The 18,727-nt window shown below is 33.4% G+C and overlaps 1 protein-coding gene across 5 annotated transcripts in view; it reads left to right on the forward strand.

The window, feature by feature from the left end:
* The window catches only part of LOC124301531 (vacuolar protein sorting-associated protein 13), a 29,853-nt gene that overhangs the window by 3,424 nt on the left and 7,702 nt on the right, over positions 1-18,727 (forward strand). The window contains exons 3-43 of one of the 5 annotated variants that reach the window (XM_046756689.1): positions 624-821; positions 1,115-1,347; positions 1,498-1,642; positions 1,725-1,971; positions 2,202-2,436; positions 2,495-2,612; positions 3,149-3,395; positions 3,536-3,790; positions 3,899-3,998; positions 4,137-4,376; positions 4,498-4,684; positions 4,965-5,050; positions 5,310-5,436; positions 5,619-5,863; positions 5,941-6,078; positions 6,351-6,492; positions 7,054-7,271; positions 7,491-7,643; positions 7,730-7,864; positions 8,123-8,295; positions 8,529-8,824; positions 8,977-9,113; positions 9,529-9,823; positions 9,948-10,222; positions 10,343-10,465; positions 10,588-10,690; positions 10,857-11,003; positions 11,130-11,329; positions 11,415-11,552; positions 11,630-11,749; positions 11,915-12,091; positions 12,244-12,426; positions 12,750-12,911; positions 12,974-13,131; positions 13,265-13,385; positions 14,491-14,667; positions 15,783-16,007; positions 16,122-16,337; positions 17,012-17,056; positions 17,371-17,436; positions 18,384-18,587. In XM_046756689.1, coding sequence (XP_046612645.1) covers positions 624-821; positions 1,115-1,347; positions 1,498-1,642; positions 1,725-1,971; positions 2,202-2,436; positions 2,495-2,612; positions 3,149-3,395; positions 3,536-3,790; positions 3,899-3,998; positions 4,137-4,376; positions 4,498-4,684; positions 4,965-5,050; positions 5,310-5,436; positions 5,619-5,863; positions 5,941-6,078; positions 6,351-6,492; positions 7,054-7,271; positions 7,491-7,643; positions 7,730-7,864; positions 8,123-8,295; positions 8,529-8,824; positions 8,977-9,113; positions 9,529-9,823; positions 9,948-10,222; positions 10,343-10,465; positions 10,588-10,690; positions 10,857-11,003; positions 11,130-11,329; positions 11,415-11,552; positions 11,630-11,749; positions 11,915-12,091; positions 12,244-12,426; positions 12,750-12,911; positions 12,974-13,131; positions 13,265-13,385; positions 14,491-14,667; positions 15,783-16,007; positions 16,122-16,337; positions 17,012-17,056; positions 17,371-17,436; positions 18,384-18,587 — 7,190 coding nt within the window. The remainder of the gene's footprint in view (positions 1-623; positions 822-1,114; positions 1,348-1,497; positions 1,643-1,724; positions 1,972-2,201; positions 2,437-2,494; positions 2,613-3,148; positions 3,396-3,535; positions 3,791-3,898; positions 3,999-4,136; positions 4,377-4,497; positions 4,685-4,964; positions 5,051-5,309; positions 5,437-5,618; positions 5,864-5,940; positions 6,079-6,350; positions 6,493-7,053; positions 7,272-7,490; positions 7,644-7,729; positions 7,865-8,122; positions 8,296-8,528; positions 8,825-8,976; positions 9,114-9,528; positions 9,824-9,947; positions 10,223-10,342; positions 10,466-10,587; positions 10,691-10,856; positions 11,004-11,129; positions 11,330-11,414; positions 11,553-11,629; positions 11,750-11,914; positions 12,092-12,243; positions 12,427-12,749; positions 12,912-12,973; positions 13,132-13,264; positions 13,386-14,490; positions 14,668-15,782; positions 16,008-16,121; positions 16,338-17,011; positions 17,057-17,370; positions 17,437-18,383; positions 18,588-18,727) is intronic. The other 4 variants (XM_046756690.1, XM_046756693.1, XM_046756692.1 and 1 more) reach the window with 4 other exon arrangements.

Here is an 18,727-nt window from a genome sequence, read left to right on the forward strand (position 1 = left end):
CTTCCAAAATATTTCCACACAGTCGATAAGGTATTAATGTTGTAATCCAGGTGAGTCATAGGTCAAGAATATGTTTCATGTGTAGCTTGTAGTGCTACTCTTTATATGTGACGTCCTACCTTCGACTTAAGTAGCTTAACGTGATAACAAATACTAAGCTTATTTGGTACTCAGACATGCGATGAATAATGAGTCAATAATTTCAACTACAAGTGTCTTCAAATCTTGGGCTGTAATATCAGTAAAAATTCTGAACTTCATTTTTACCAGTAATCTTGGGAAAAAAATATCACCCATTACAGTAAGATTAAAATTTGATATCAACCATTAGTATGGTCAAGATGCATGTTTTTATTTATACAGATTATCGTCAAATTTGAGCCTAAGCTGTTCAAAGATTATTTATAATACAATAAACGATGTTGAAATCAAACACTGATTTCATAAAGTTCTATGTAGCTAATAGCATGTTAAGAATTGTGGCTTTTCATTTAGATTTCAAGAAATATTTAGTTATATTTTGCACATGAAGTCACTGTATATTTAAAGATGTGTTCGAAGAATCTTTCTTGGTATAAACTTGTTATCGATCTTCACTAACATTGATATTTTCAAATTTTAAGGAAAATTAATCCTGAAGATCCCTTTCAAGGATATGTGGAATGGCCAGGTGGATGCCATTATCGAAGAACTTTATTTGCTGATTGTACCTGGTAGTCAAACGCAATATGACGCAGAAAAGGAAGCCAAAACCGCACTCGAAGCTAAGCAATCTGAAATTGCCAGAGTAGAACGAACAAAACGAGAAGCTGAAGTTAAAGGTGTATAGATTAAAATTCATAAACAATTGACCAACAGTGAAAATGATAGCCAAATCTACCAGTCAAATTCCTCAAACATAGAAGCATAAACAGTAACTGTTAAGAAAACGTTTTAACTGCTAGTTTTAAGTATTAGTTTGAATGTCATAGTCTGCAAGTGTTTGAGTTTCTTTGCCTGATCAATTTCAAGTTTGAAACCTTATTAGATCTAGAAAGAAGTGAAATTCTTGAGCACCTACTCTTCAGTGTTGAACACCATAGAATTATTATTGATACTAATTCAACTTTTACAGGTCCAGAAAAACTGGATGATTCAATGGTTGAAAAGTTGGTGGCTCGGATGATTAAAAATATTCACGTGGAAATAAAAAAGATACATGTCAGATACGAAGATCATACATCATTTAAGGATGCTCCATTTGCCATTGGTTTTACTTTGAGCAACTTTACAGTTGAAAGTTGTGACGAATCATGGACAACAAGTGGTAATCTGAAAGATATGCATGCCATCGCACAAATTTACAAAGTTAGTTGAAGTTGTAATTCCTACATCTATAGTTATATAACGATATCGGTATATGTGGAAAGCCATACTCATTTTCAACCACTGTAGTATTAATAACATTAATAATATACAATACCTGTTCTTATGTTAATCAATAATTAACTGATCTAGTTATGCACTTTGGATGGGTTAGGAGTTTATCTGAATCCAACATCAGAGCAGATTAGTAACCAGCTTCAATACAATGAACGATACACTGAACTTTTTACACAAGGAATTGCTACAATGGATTATAAACCTTTAGGCTACCAATACCGTGAGTAATTATTTTTATTTTTATCAGCGATAACAGCATAATTTCATTGTATATCTCGATGATGTTTTAATTTCCATTTTAGTTCTGGGACCAATAAATGCTAAGGTAAAATTGAAGTTGAATCCAAAACCTGAAACCGATGGAAGTAATTATACAATTCCCAAAGTATGGATGGATGCAGAAATGCAAAAGTTGAAAATAGGATTAACAAAGCTTCAGTATCAAACAATAATGAGATTGGGTGAAGGCTTAGACAGGGCACAAAAAGCTGCCCCGTATAAGAAATACAGACCAAATCTAACATCGTACCGGGGTCATTACAAAGAATGGTAATGCCATGTATTTATAATGTTTTTTTTCTAGTCTAGTGAATACTTTGCTATTATAAAAAGAATGATTAAATGAATATAAATTTCTGGGAAATTAATCTGCTGCCTTGAAAGTAATGAGGAAAAAGTTGTCCTTAAAGTGAATTGAATTAACAGAAACTGAGCGTTATGTTTTGGCGCCTTTGTGTGCAACAAAAATTGACCCATACACAGACAGTAATGTTATTTAGGTGGAAATTCGCATATACCTGCGTTTTGGAGGAAACAATTCGTAGGTGCCAAAGAAATTGGGATTGGAATCACATGAAACAGCACAGGGATACCTGTCGTAGTTATGCAAAAGCTTATCATGCAAAACTGACTAATAAAAAAGTGGCACAGAATATTTTGGATCATCTTACAGAATGTGAGAGAACCTTGGACATCTTTAATTTGGTCATCATTAGACAGCAAATTGAACTAGAGGTATAAACTCAATGCCTGAATAGTTTATCTTTCATGTTAATGTTGTATCAATCTCTAGGTCGAACGGCTAGCAGAGAAAGAAAAAAGTCTTAAGGCAAAAAGAGGCTGGTTCGGTTTTCTGTGGGGAAGCAGTCAAACAGAGGAAGAACAAGATCTTACTTCAGCGGCAGCTATTAGTGGGTTTAATTACATTGTTGTCATTTTTTTTCCTAATTGTCAATTCGTATGTCATAACATATATTTAAATTCATAAATTAAAATGAGTGAAGTCTATTAATCAAGTGCAGGTCCCTGGTACAGAGTCCAAGGGATGCCCCTCTTAGCATCGCCACCCTTTGCATAACGCTAGTAGTCTTGCATGCAGCTTGCATGGATAGCGAGGAGGAAAGGGCGGCGAAGGGGGCAGTGCGCTTGTCCATCAGTGCCACATAATGCGAACTATGGTTGGCGATACTAAGAGGGGCACGTAAGAATTTTAGTCGAGTGGGTGGAATATCAGAGGCCTGCTCAAGTGGCAGAAGACGTTTGGTTTGGTTCGATAATTTTATTAATATCTTTCCCATAGCAATATTGGGAAACATTAATACAAAAATTGGAAGTTTGGAATAATTCGTGTTTGTAAAAACTGCTAATAAGAATTAAGATGTTCGACAAGGGCCACAAATTTCCTGTCTGAATTTTAAACAGTTAAATAATCTTAAATATTTCTCAGTGCGCAAGTTTGAAGAAGCGATGACGCCGCAAGAGAAAGAAAAGTTGTATCGAGCTATAGACTATCAAGAAAACTCTAGTTTAACTCATTACCCTGAAACATACGAGGATGTTGACTGTCGTTTCTTTCTACATGGACTCGAGGTTTTTGTACTTGATACTGAAAAAGAATTCCCTCAGGTATTGGATTTGCAGTTCAATGGTGTTCAGGTTGGATTTAAATCACGACCATCTGGTAATGGCATAACGTAAGTGTAAATTTCAGGTTGTGAAGTTTTTCAATCACGAGAAAGTTTTAGCTTAGACGAATATTGTGATTTAATGACAATTTTTGCGCTAATGCTATTTTATAGATGTTGATGTAATATAGTTTTACTAACAATTTTAGGGCTACTGCTTCAATCAACAATTTGAAGCTGCTTGGTGTTAGGCAACAGGAAACAGTTCCTGTGTTATTGTCATCCGAAGAAGAAAATTCTGACAGCATGTTATTTGCTGTTACTTACGAGAAAAATCCAATTGATAAATTGTGTGGAGATCGTGTTATAATCAAGTCTACTTCCGTACAAGTTGTCTACGACGCACATACCATTATTGAATTAGTTAGTGTATTCAAAGTACAAGATAATTCGACGTTGACTCAGTAAGTACTAAATAATTCACCATTGAATTTATACACACTTTGAAAGTTTTCGTAGCTTGGGCATGATTTGTTACTGTTCTGAATTATGCCTTGTTTTTTTTGTCACAGAATTCAAGCTGCAGCTGCTATGCAACTAGAAGGTTTGAAAGAGATGTCCGCATTAGGTCTAGAATATGCTATCGAGAAGCACTCTATACTAGACATTCAGGTATAAATAGTGACAGAGTTTTGGATTGCGTTGTCACGAAATTTGAATGTATTACTGATTCTGAAGTACAGCTCTATCCATCGTGAGATGGCATTGCCGTATATAAATTGTCAATTTAAGTGTGATAATTGTTTACAGGTTGATCTACAAGCATCTCAATTGATTGTACCGCATAAAGGTTTTTATACAGGCAATGAATCGTTGTTTGTACTCAACTTGGGTAGCTTGAAAGTAAATTCCTTAGCAAAACCAAGAGATAGTGAAGCACCTGCTACTGTTAAACAATTAGTTGACATGGGAAAATCCGAGGAAGATATTTTAGCACAACTCAGAACCTACAGTTATGACAAGTTTATTATGAAAATAGTGAATTTTCAGGTAATGCTCCACACTCAGTGATCTATTAACAAGTCGATGGCTATATTATGCGATTTCATTATCGAAGAAATGCGTACGTTTCAATTTTAATTTTTTATGATTCTTATCGGAAATGTTACAGGCACTCGTATGTTTGCCAAATGAGAATTGGCGTGAAACTTTATCTACTGGCGTTGTGGGTTGCATGACTGTGTTGAAACCGACTACTTTGGAAATTCAGCTTGACAAATGTTTGATTCTTGACGATCCTTTACTGCCTAAAATGAAAATTCTGGGTCAGCTTCCATCTGTAGCTCTCAACATATCTGGTGGGTGGTTTGAAGCTTCATCTCGTCTTCCTTATTATCAAAAGTATTTATACGACTGTGCAACAAAACCTTGAAAAGTTCTGTACACCAGTACTGTTCTTATTTTCCTTTCAAATACTTCAACAATCCATTAGGCTGTGAATGGTGAGCGATTATCATTGTATTTGTATGATAATTATGCAGTTACAGTATGTGAAATAATTGATGTAATGACAATAATAGCGGTACGCCTTTAGCGAGGCAGTATACTATTAGCTCTTATAACTTGGAATATTTTCAGATTCAAGATTGTTAGAAGCGATCACAATTGCGCATAGCATTCCTCTACCGCAAAACGAAGATGTACCTGCACCACAACCATTGAGTGTACGTTATTCCATTTTGTATGTGACACATGCTACACTTTTATCATGCGGGACTTTCCTTCTCAAGAAATTTACAAAATATTTACTCATAATTGAACGCTGTACATGTCATTGTTAAAAAAATTCTATCGAAATTGATTTTTCATTCATCATTTTCAACATTTCACTGAGTGAAGCAATCAAATTTCTAGATAATAGAAACAGACATCTTATTTATTTTTCCTGTTACCAAAGTAAATCTTTTATGTTTATTTACATAGACCAAATCAGCCTCACAATTATCATTGAAGAAAGAGTTGTCTGCAATTCCTTCTATGATTGAAAAAAAACAGTCAAAGGTTGCTTTAAAACAAACAACTGATTTGGAAGCCAAGTTTGTAATGAAAGGTAATGACATCAAGATATGTTTTTTTATGTTGTGTTACGTATAACTTTTTAGCGCCCGAATGAAACTCTCTTTAATTGTAAAAGAAGAGTAGAATTGAACATCTAAAATATTGTAAAATCATCTCTGCAGCTTGAAATATTGAATGCTGAGCAATGAAATGTTTCATTCCTTTTACATGCAGAATTCGTTATCACACTCGTGCAACAAGAAGGCTCTGCAGATTCTGAGACACAACAGCCTTTCCTTAAAATTGAAGTATTAAAGTTGGAGGCAGAGATGGTCCAGCGATCATTTGACCAAGATGTAAAGCTAAGACTTGGCGGTGTACAAGTCACACAGTATCATGACAAGGGAGAGATCTTCATGATAAACACCCCCATGGCCAGTGGCATTGAAGAATATCTTATTATAATTCAATATGTAACTGTAAGTCGATTACTCCCGAGTATTAAACACAATGGGATTGTTCTAGTAGTTCTAATTAATGTAAATTACCTTTTCAGGTAAATAAGCATTCCCCAGAATTCTCCACAGTCCATGGTTCTGTTCTACAGTTATTACAGATGGAGTTTACCAAGCTGGATGTATTGCTTCACCAAGAAGCTATCATCAATGTTCTTAAATTTATCTCGAATGTTCAGGTAATTGTTTTCTACTTTCACGAAAAAAAACTATTATGGGAATCCAACGAACTTCTTCTAATTATAGAATTTTTGTATCCAATACAGTTTATACACACTGTTTAGGTTACTGAATGATTGAGTCATAAAAAATAGAACTGGCTTCACCGAAATATTCATATTATTTTATCACTTCAGCCTTTCCCTCCTAGTCAAATCAAGAAGTAATATGTTCAGATTGTCGTAGCTTCAGACAACTATTGGTCTTAATGTAAATCTTTCATTACATTCAGGGCAGGGTATCTGCAACTACTGAACATACTATTGAAACTGAAGCAGTTATATCAACACCAACTCGGTTTGCGACAATTCATGAAGAGGGACCTCATTTGATAAATGCAGGCAAACAGAAGATTCTTAAAGCAACAAACCAACGTGAGTAATTTTACTTTCAATCAATTAGTTTTCCTTGGAACATGTTCGGTACTGTACATGCGCACTATGTACAGTGTTAAGTACGGCCTAATTACAATTTATAATTATTTACACTTGTATTTTGTAATCAGACAAGAAAAAATTAGAAAAGACATTAATATTTCGTAAGTTAGACTAAATAAAATACGAATTACATTTAAACGTGAGGGAATAGTGTGAGCTTAGAGCACTGTCCGTACGTAAAAAGTACATTTTTAAATTATTTGGCAGAAAATGTATATTTCATGGTAGATGAAGTAAGGAAGTGATATTTAATTTCATAGAGTTTATTTAAATTTCAACAATTGAATTCGGGAGTATTTTTTACTTTCTCAATTTGAGAAATTTCAATTGAGATTAAAATCCTGATTTTACTCGTATGACTAAAAATTAACACGTTTAATCATAGTCTTGATTAAAAATTAGGAAATATCTCAATGCTACTGCATGCTATGCATCGGATAACCATGACCACTATCCGATTGTTCACGTGATAGCACCAATTCAATGTTTCTTCTACAGGTAAAAAAAGAATAGTCGTTGAATGCATAGATCTTAAAATTCAAGCAAGAGTTGGATTAATAGGAATAAAAATGGCCAGCGATGCCATGGACATCAGTACATTCCTCATAAAAAATGTAGTTGCTGGTTACATTGTGAAGACATCTTATTCACAAGCAAATGTGAATATTGGTTCAATTCAAATTGCTGATCACAGTTCAACGTCTATTTATGAGAACGTAAGTGTAGCTCATGCTTCAAAATATTTCAAACGAAATACTCTTGTTGAAAGAAAATTAAGATTGCCTTTTATTTTTCACAAAAATTTAGTAAGCATCTCTTCTCTTGTACATTAATTAACAATAAACTTTTTTATTGCTTTCAAAAGTGATAAAACGCGGTACACTATTACCAAAACAGTGTAGACTAAAGAGCTACATTTTATATTTTGTTTCCAGATTATGTCGGTAACATCATCAGAGTCTTTGCAAGTTCAAGCTGTAATTTACAATGTTGAACCATGGGAAGTTGATAAAAATAATATGTCCATAAAAGTAGTTATGGGCTGCCACAGAGTAGTATTTCTCAATTCATTCGTAACCCGTGTCATGGTAAATATAGAAATATTAAGTCTATGCTTGTAGCTACGTGACCAATTGTAAAACTCAGTTCAGAGTTTATAAATTTTTGTTTACAGAACTTTTTGAATCATTTTCAAGCAGCGCAAGAAGCTATCAAAGAAGCATCGGCCGCTGCTGCCGAAGCTGCAAAAACGAATATTAAAGATGTACAAGAAGGAGCGACCCGGATTGAACTGGGCATTAAAATTAAGGTAATAAGGCAAAAAAATTTGATCGTGGGTTATTGTCAAGTATCTGTACATATTTTATTGGTACCTGTAACAAGCATATACTTTTCTGATCTAAGTGTTTCAGTGGATATTTGAATCAAACTCAGATGTACTTAAAATTCATACCTTTCGTATTTTGGAGAATTCAATCCATGATTTTCCATTGGTTTATGATAATTAGTGCATACGTAAATTAAAAATTTTACTGGCAGCAAGATTATTATTTTTGTAATTTTATAGGCTCCAGTAGTTTATATACCGATGAATTCTAAAAGTGAGCATGCGTTAATGCTTGATATGGGTAATCTGACAGTGACCAACACTTTAAAAAAGTTAGAAGTTATCAGCGAAGATGGCAACTCTCCTATAGTTGATGAAATGAAAATTGATCTACAAGATATCAAGCTATCAAGGTATCAATTTTTTTATTCCATTACACGGTTCATCTTCATTTATCAATCTAACCTAATCCCGGCATTCTATGTTTCGGTGGTAATCGCAACCAAACACTCATCAGCATGTTAAGCCGTCAATAAGTGTTTTTTATTTTTAAATCGAAATTCACATTCTATATTCTATTTAACTGCAAATATCCACTGCATTATTATTTTTTACATAGTCACAATAATTGTTTCGTTCTTCGCAGGGTCAAGTTGAATAAAAACGAATTTGTCACTGATAATGAAGTTTTGTTACTGCATCCTCTTAGCTTCACTTTCCTAATTAAACGGAACCTGTCAACAGCATGGTTCACTGCTATTCCTGATATTGACATGTCTGGTAGATTGAAAAAAATTGAACTATCAGTTAGTCAGGCCGATTATGGAACAATAATTAAAGTTTTGAACGAAAACTTGGGGGAAACTGTAGACAATCCAGAACCTGATGTTGCCCAATCTTCTAAAGTCTCACCAGCAGTGGAATGGAATAGACAACAATCAAGTAAGAGAAGTTAAATTTATGTCCGTATATATTCACATATTGAATTAAAATAATGTATGATTATTTTGATATATGTATTATTTAACTCTTTGCTTTTAAGTCTAAAAATACCAAGTTTACTAATTATCACCAATATCATAACTTATCCACAGTCAAACCAGATTTAGAAATTACAAGGCAAAGTGAAGTGATAAAACCACAGGAACAAAAACAAATACATACTCTCGTGAAATTCGAATTCATCATGGACAGTTTAGTTATCAATTTGTTTAGTGGTGGATCGAAATTGGTACGTAGCTTACAGAAATTTTCACTTTCTTGTTTTTTACTTCTCATTTCTACATTCTCAGATAACAGCGGAAGTTATTCTAATCACCACAAAAATGAAAAGTTGAGTTCTCACTAGATCTCCTCAGGAATGCATAGACCGATTTAGATGAAATTTGGTCCATTTATTTCGCTTTATCTAACTTACAACTGATTAGACTTTGGATAAAATTGGACCAACCACTTGACTTTCTTTTGTAGTGAATTGCAACAAGAAGTTAAACCTTTACTTGTTTATTTCATTCAATTTGATAGCTCTGAAATTTCCCTTTTGACTATGTACGCGGTAATCTCCAAATACTGTACTCCATTGCATATGGTAAAATAATTCACCATTAATTTGTATTATTAATGCTCTCCATAATATTTGTTTTTAGCTCGCGTCTGATACGTCTCCTTTGCATCTGGCGGAAAACGGGCTGGCCAAGTTTAGTTTGTCTCATTTCGCTGTAAAGGGACGTATGTTTGGTGATGGTTTACTAGCAACGTCTATTCTTTTGATGAATTGCACTTTGGATGATACTAGACTAAACAGAGAAGGGTCTCTGACTAGAATAATGGAAAGGATCGATGAACCACTACAAAAAGACGAATCAAGTCCCGAAAAAGATGCTAAACCCATCAGAAGTATGGTGGACATGACTCTACGAAAAGGAATAAATGATACTTTTGGTATGTAATTTATGCTAGAACATGTACTAGGCTTATGTTTTAGTTGAGTTGATTTAGTTTGAATAGAAACGAATTGCGAGATCGGTAAACTAAATATAATGCGATAATTTAATTTATTTTTCAGTTGACGTTCGAGTCTTTTCATTCAGTATAATAGTGTCCCTGGATTATCTAATGAAAATCAAAGATTTCTTTAATGTTGAACAACCACCATCAACCCAAACTCCCCCAGCCATTGTACAAAAGGGCGTCAATGAAACAAACACCAAAAAGAATAAATCATCTGTAAATGTTCAACCTACTGCTACGATGATTACATTAAATCTCCACATTGAGAAACCAGATATAATTCTTCTTGAAGATATGGACAACATTGACTCGAACTGCATCATACTAAATGTAAGGAAGAAAATTGATTCACGTGAGAATGTAGCATTCCAATGGTAGTGATTTTTTTTCTATATTTATAATAAGTACACAAAATTCAGCAGTATTGATTACAATTTTTTTCTTTCGCAGACTGAGGTGTTGTTGAAGTTGCGAATGGTAGGTGATCATCAAACTATTTCAGGCTCCATCAAAGACACGTCAATTCTCACTGGAATCTACAATCCGTTACGGAGGTCAGAGTCCATATATCAGGTATAGATTGACTCTAAACTTTAATTCATCAACATTTTTCCACAAACTTAGACTTTGAGACACTTGTACAGGATTATAGTTCAAAGTCTGTCTAATCTAAAATAAAACTGTTATTTTTAAAGGTATTGAGACCCTGCAGTATTAGCTTGGCAGGTTCTACACCAGAAGGAAAGGGTTTACATGTCGATATTTGCTGCACCGACATACATGTTTCAGTTTCTCCTGGTAAAAATAACAAAAATCAAACTATCTTGACTGTTATTAAGAGTTCAAAATATGGTTTTGTATTTTCATCAAATTACATATCAACAAGAATCTATTTTTCGCCACTTCGATAAATGAACAAACTAAGTTTTTCGTATAAAGGTGCAAAAAAAATTTTCTTTCACAGGTGTCATTGAGATACTAAATAAAGTCGTCCAGACAGTGACAAAAGCGCAAGATGATGACGAAGATTTGGTAAAGCCAGAACCAAATTACAGCGGAGTTTGGACAATCACTCCCTTCAGAGAGAATGATTATTGGTTCCTCAAAGCAGGTAATATACAGCTTATCTAACAGTAAACAGAAACAGTAACAGTAGTCTAGATAAAATACTATTTTATGTCACATTATGCCGCTTGAATCGTCGAAAGGTTTTGAAATTTTTGTTTATTATTTACAGAAACGGGGGTTGAAGCATTTGAGGATTTTACTATCAATGAAGGTTCAGAAACAGATTTTGGTTATAAACATGAACTTGCCGTTGTTAGCGCACCTACTATTCTTCTAACTCTGGAGGCTGGAGTTGGAAACAAGACTCTGCCTATGTTACTATTCTATCTCGGTTTCCAAAGCAACGTCAATGATTGGAGCACTAGGACTGTAAGACGTTGTCTAATTATCAATACGAAATATCGATCGAAAGTGGTAGTTTAGTTACTGCTAAGTAAAGTTTATGAACTTGTAGATGAGTATAGAATGTACTATGACTTTGGCTGTGGCGTACTACAATAGTTGTTTAGCTTTATGGGAGCCCCTGATTGAACCCATGGAATCAAGGAAACATGGAAAGCGCATTTCATCGCCATGGGAACTGAACACCAAGGTAAATTATTACAAATTTTCTAATACCCAAAAGGGTGTCTCACTTTTATTTGATTCAACTCATTTTGTTTCATTTAGATTCAATTCCACGACCTGTCGATAGACTCACCATCTGCAAGTGTTGCAAGTCCAAGTACGGAGAGTGACCCAGAAGTACCTCAGCAATCAGCTAAAATGTCTATAGATGTTTCGTCGACAGTGAGTAATAAAAGTCTATAAAAGTGATTACAAACTTCACCAAATACATCGATTAGATTTTTGACAAGCTTCTCGCTACTTGCTATCACGTATCTAATATTTCAAGCTGACGAACATGGTTCAGTAAGGTCTTCTTCAATACTGAATTTATGTACTTTGAACTAGGAAAACTTGGAATTAACCGTCACCAAGACGTGTCTTGATGTTCTGAAACAACTCGGCAATGCATTCTCGAATGCTATGGAACCTGGCAAAATGCAGGTAGTCAAAATGGCACCGTACCTGTTGAAGAATGAGACTGGCCTATCAATGACTCTGCATTTGGAAAATGGTTACTTTAAGGTAGAGAAAAATAACTATTGAATTCCAATAAAAGAAATGAATCGCGTCTGTTACGAAGTTTTTTTGGTACTCCAATAATCATATGCAAAGACAACGATACTGACTAAATTCATTAAAAATCAGAAGCCATGACGAGTTATTTCATTTTACAGGTTATCGACGATCCGTTAGCAGCAAGTAATTCTAGTACTGGATCTTACATGGAAGTAGTACTCGAGTCCGGAGCCTCTGTGGAATTGGCTCCTACAGTCGTGAAATCGGCAAAAACACATATTCTGGATGAACTTAAAGCTGAATCAGTGAAAATCCAAAGTGACAACACCTTTGTCGTATCGGTAATAATTTAATTTCCACTAATAACGGTTAATAAATTTTCGTATACTGTTTCAGTCAAGTTATAGTCTGCAATCATAATTCCTTCAAATCTAAGTACTCTATTTAACTACCGGATTTTTGTCCCAAGTAATTAATTTAAAATGCTGATTTGTTGTCAATCATAGTTTTTTTTTACAATTCGTATAATTTACTTAATTACACAAATATCATACGCTATGAACTGTTAATAATGTATTGAATTGTTAAGTTTATAATCAATATCCAAAAACATAGAGATTTTCTTCCAAGATATTTATGTACACATGTACTAAATAAATTGCAGTTTAAAGGGATCGAGAACAAACTTGAGGTACCAGTATTAAGGGCGGATAAAAGGTACTTCTCATTGAAGCATCGTGGCGATGGAGCCGATGAGTGGGGAATAATATCTGATGTAGTAGTAGAGGGTGGAAGCACCATTGTTACTCTTAGAAGTGTACTTCAGGTAAGCATTGACCGTTATGTACATGATCATTACTATTGTTATTGTGGCGAATATTGTTATAGGTACACAATCACTTTAGTGAACCGATATCGGTTTACTACATGACAAAAAGGGGAAACGAAGTTGAATGTGTTGGTACCGTAGAACCTGATCGATGTCTCAATCTTCCAATAGATGCTGTCTACACACCAACCAATGAGTTATTCTTCAACGTTGAAGGGTATCTAAATTTATCACCATTGTTATGTGCGGATCTTGTCAAATGTGGTGGAGATACCAATTATCATCGATTTTTTTGCAACTAATCAATAATTACCGATATTTTACATGTATTTGTAACCTCCTCATTACAGATATACAGTATCGATAATTCCATTTATCTGGAAAGATCTACAAAAAACAGTTTCCATGACAAAGCTTTTGCAATGTGAGCCCCGATCCCGTCAAGAGTACGTCGAACCATTTTACATAAAGGTAAGACCTCCTGATCTCCAGATAACTCGCTTTCTGAGGTGTGTTCAAAACCACGTTGGATATCATATCACCTTCAATCATGCCCGAAATAATCATTAAAAATATATCGGAATGCCATGTGGTGATATTTAGCAAATTGTAAAAGTAAATTCAATACTCTTAATATTCAATACTCTTAAATTTCTGATGTGGTTTCGATCCTTCAAGAGCATAGGATAATGTTTTCATTTTACTAAAATTATTCTTTGCACACTTGCATTCTGTCAGAGGCATCAGCTATATGATAGTTGCAGTACCTATGTAGACATAAAAAATAATACATGTCCCGTAAACTATACCTAGAACATACCTGGGTACTGTTAAATACTTATACCTGATGCTTGCCAAAAACACCTTTATATGAACTTTCCTCGCTAAGGCATTATTTTTCTTTATATTAGTGATATGTAAATATGCTACTCAAAATGTATGTTGCTAAATGCTCTAAATTCACAATGACATATGTTACGTAAATCGAATGAAAGTTGGTTCAAACTTAAGTGAAATGTGAATCGCACTAGTCTACAATGATACGTTGTGTACACCAAATCAGCATTTCGTAGTGTTATGGTGTTAAATATCTGTCAAAACTTTACTGAGTAATGTGAAAGTGATTAAAATTGTGTTAGGTGAACCAAACCAATAGCTCACTATGTTAGGCATGAAGTGCACAACCGCGCATCTCGAAATTTGATAGTTAAAAATGGAATGTATTGAATATATATTTTTATTTGATTTTATTTCCCGGCTTCTTATTTAATCATCTGCATTCACAAATTTATATATTGCTTAACATGAAATGCAAAAAATCGATATTGTTACAAATATGTCAGTAATTGTTGTGAAAAGTGGTATTCTTACGTTACTTTTTAGAAATTTTTCTAGATGTAATCGAGTAATACAATTTACAGATGATAAATCGCATTTTATTGTGTGAAAAATTAATAATATAAACATTTACATCATTCAGGGCTTTGTTTAACACTTGCGTGATAGCTTTCGTGATGAAAAAATTCTTTGTCAAAGCTTATTGAACTTCTCTACCGGTGCTATTCTTCGTTTTTAGATGTTTTTCATGATGATCATGGTTGGTAGTTTCCTCTGTAATAACAACACTCTTGGTTTATTACTAGACGTCATCGACTGGCACAGCATATTAAATCGTTCTATATCTTATGTCGAGCGTAGATGTTCAAGTATAAATAAATCAGAAGTACCCAAGTATCTGGAAGGATCTATCCAGGTACTACCGTTCGTTAATCAACGTCTGCTTAACGCCTATGCACCCTGATTATCAAATAATATAAAATGTGAAGTTTATGCATGTAAACAATTCTTCAAGCTGCCTAGATAATGATTAGACAATTTATATGAGATATTTAATAGTTCTAGTTAGCTTACTACAATTGTCTAATCTACTCAATAATTATTCCTATGCATGGTAGATTTTCAGTAACACTACACACATAGAATAATAGCTTTGATCGAATATTTTATCACTTTGATAACTTTTCTCTATACTTTCGGTGATATTGATCCCATCCATCCTGATATGTTGGTGAACATTCCTATGTATATCGTTAAGCCGATGATAATTTTTTTAAAATCAATCATATTTTAACGCATCACATTATTCCAAATCAATGACTCTCAATGAGGCAAGTGAATATACAGTGACAAGGATTAGGGAAAAACATTGCAATTATAAATGCATTTGGGCATGTTTTGATAGCCTGCTGAATAGGCTCGTGTTTCACTTTTTTCCATTGCATCTGTTCGAAAATCAATTGCAAGTTTAATTGCAAAACCATTTTTGAATTTTGAAAACTTTCAAGAGTTATTCTCAGTTTAAGACGACCAAATAATAATGTCACAATTAAAATAAAAAGCCTGCAACTTTTGTATTTTCGAGTGTTTGGTGAAAAGATTGAAAATTATAATCAAAGTTGCATATTTTCATTTTTTAATATCGGTAATAAAGCAGACCAAAATTTTTTTAATGGGTCCTATAGTGGGCCCTATTATGAAAATGTTTTCAATGAACCTTACTGCTCGTGGCATAATATAGTTGCTTCTTTATGATACTAAATTAACTAAAACTTTTATAAATTCTTATTTTGTATCTACTGTGCACTTTGCTGAGCAATTGTGTTGCATGACAAAGCTTTCTTATTTTTCAATTTCATATTATTTACGGAATAATATATTCAGATATTGATTTCTTAGGTATCTATAAACCAAACAGTGTGTAGTTGCTCGTGTATACATATGTTTCAGATTTGAATACAGCACCAACAATAGAAAAAAAAGAAATTGATTTGTATAATTGTATTAGTTATACTGATATTGAATTTGCAGGCAGTCGGAGAAATTGAACAAGTTTACTTGGAGAATACAAGTCGACATACTATGTCAAGTACCTCTTATAACATACACTTATATCCTTCGGTGTATCTAAAAAATTTTCTGCCATTAAACATCGTCATTTCTTTGCCCGGTATTATGGATGAAAAACTCGTGGAGGCCAGCAAAATTTTACCGATATCTACGATTGAGCCTGGACGGTCTAGTATTGTTATAAAGGTAATCAGATTTTTAAGAGTAATATCATACTTACTTTTAATCATTATTTTATGAATAATTTTTCTAATGTATTATAATTATGTCTTTCTAATATATATATTTTTGATGCACTAGTTACCACAGTACTTAGAAAAAGATTGGTCATGCAGAGTTGAAATTCAAGCGAATCCACCAGAGTTCTCAGTCTGCTCATTTGAATCATACGACAGTCCACAAAGGGTTGTTATGGACTTAGGCATACATACGTCTTTCAAACACGGCTCTTTAATCATGGCGTTGTACTGCCCATTCTGGATGTTGAACAAGACAGGATTAATGTTGTATTACAGGGTAAGTTTATCGATGTTTTAATTATGCTTGCGTTTCAAATTTTGAAGTACACTAATATTGTATGACAAAATATTACATTTGAGGAATAACTTTATTCGTGTTTAATATTCCTTTCAAATCCAATTTTACGTCCCGTAGAACAATTTGCTGATGAAGTTCCTAACATGTTGCCCTAATACTACATGTTACTTATGTATTAATGTATTGTTTTCACGAAATACTTAGTTTGAGGAAGAATTCAAGAGACAACGTTGGCTAACTTTGTCTGTGTACCCATTTTCCTGGAGATTCTAACAATTTAGTTGTAATTGTATTCATGACTCGTAAATACAAGTTGTCATTAAATTGTGTCACTTTTCGAGAAATTGAAGACCCAATCTTCTACCGAGTATAAGTAGATAATGATTACTTTTATATTCTTTTTAGCTCTGTATAAAACTTATCTTAATTTATCATAACTATTCAATTGCTTGAGCATGTCATGTAAACATTTTAACGATAGCTCGTATGCTTATGAGGTTTGAAAATCAACAATGATAATGAATCTCTAACTTTGATTGTTACTAACTCTGTACAAACTTTAGTAGGATAAATTTATATCTGTACTTATCTTGTGGTTGTTGGCATTCGTAAGTAATTGATGAAAGTATAACTGTGTTACAATTATTTTACAGAAATCGAGTAAGTCCGCAGGCAAAGATCATTCAAGTCCCACCAAGGTAGAAATTAATATATTCTCTTCAGTGTTAATTTGCTTAATTTAGGATAGGTTGAGATTGGCGGCTTCTGCATATGAATGGTGTAGGTGCACTTCCTGGTGTAGGTCATACATCGTATTGTGCAATTGAGAAGTTGCATGTGGAGAAGGTGTTTGTGTCCAGAAACCAAGTCTATTATTTACGTGGTACAATCGAAGTATTTTTTTAGACTTAATATTGCTAAATATTTTACTTCCATGTAAGATTAGGCTGAAACATTTTCTCACGAACATCTTTTTTTTTGGGTGTAATTCATGCTGAAAGGTACATTTCAGAGATGGATTTCCAGTCTAAAACCTCATCCGCGTCGTGGTGAATATGACAAGAGAAAAGGAAAATCGGTGATTGAGTACATATGATTTAATTATGTTGGTTTCATTTTTCTTTTTGATTTAGTAATGGTTTTTTCATAACAGTCCCAATTTTCTGTTATTCTTCAAGGCAATTCGTATTCACATAGTTTGTAGTAGTTTGTTGAGTATTATTTATTGTTTCATTTGTTGCCAGAATGTTTGATTGAATTTACAGCGTTTTTTAGGGAATTGGTCAACATTGCCATAATTTATTACAGCTTTTCTTATAACACTTTCAACACCATCATCGTACCATCGACGTTTTACTTGCTGTGTTATGTAGATACTAATATCTTCCGATTATGTATAACAGATTGTCATTATATCTTAAGATGGCAGTTTGTTTCTCCAATTAGTTTTGCATACAGTCTTTTTCAAATATTCATTAGTACATTCCCAATTTTTCTCATTCAGAAAGCTACAATTGTCTACATAATATGAGCAAACCTGGTATTAGAATCACTTGGAAATAAAGCCTTACCATTTGCAGCATGAAGTCTAGTGGAAAGCTACGTAATGATACTAATATGTATGATTAATTTTTAGTACACCGGAACTTCTATTTATATTTGCATGTTTATTATTTTGGCAATTTATATGTTTTATCACTGCAACATATGCAATAATATGCCTAAGGAAATTCCAGTCTGTTATCAGCTACTGTTGAATACCGTGTGAAATCACCGTTTTTTATTACCTTTACAATGCTGTTATTTTATTGTTTATAGTCAAACAACCAGATGCTGTTAAATGATGGTTTTTTCATTGTTTTCATAATTTAATTCACTAACTAATTACATCACTATGCTGTACAAGGAGAAAGGCATTAAATGTGAAATAAATTGAATTTTTACAACTGAAATATGATTTGCTTTCATAAGTGTGAAAAAATTTGAACTGACAATATTTTCTCAAATATTTTGTTTCTTTTTCAGAGTTCAGAGGACAACTTGAATGTTCTCTACCATCCGGAAACTTATAAGGGTATTATTTTGTTTTCGTTTAGTAGAAAAGCATTCTTTGGAAAAAAGAAAGCGATGATAAGAGTTGAAGAGGGAGAATGGTCAGATAAATTTTCTATTGATGTTGCTGGAAGCAAGGGCGTCGTTTCTTGCAAATACAAGGGTCTTGTTTATCAGGTTCGAAAAATTTCAATACAAATTGATGATGTTTAATTGAAATGAATTCAGATTTAAGATTTTTAATGTTCTAATAATAATGGCTCAACGAAAGAATGATTTTAATTAAATATAAATAATATAGGCACCTGAAGGGTTCT

Source organism: Neodiprion virginianus, chromosome 3, assembly GCF_021901495.1.
Source record: "Neodiprion virginianus isolate iyNeoVirg1 chromosome 3, iyNeoVirg1.1, whole genome shotgun sequence".
NCBI lineage: Eukaryota > Metazoa > Arthropoda > Insecta > Hymenoptera > Diprionidae > Neodiprion > Neodiprion virginianus.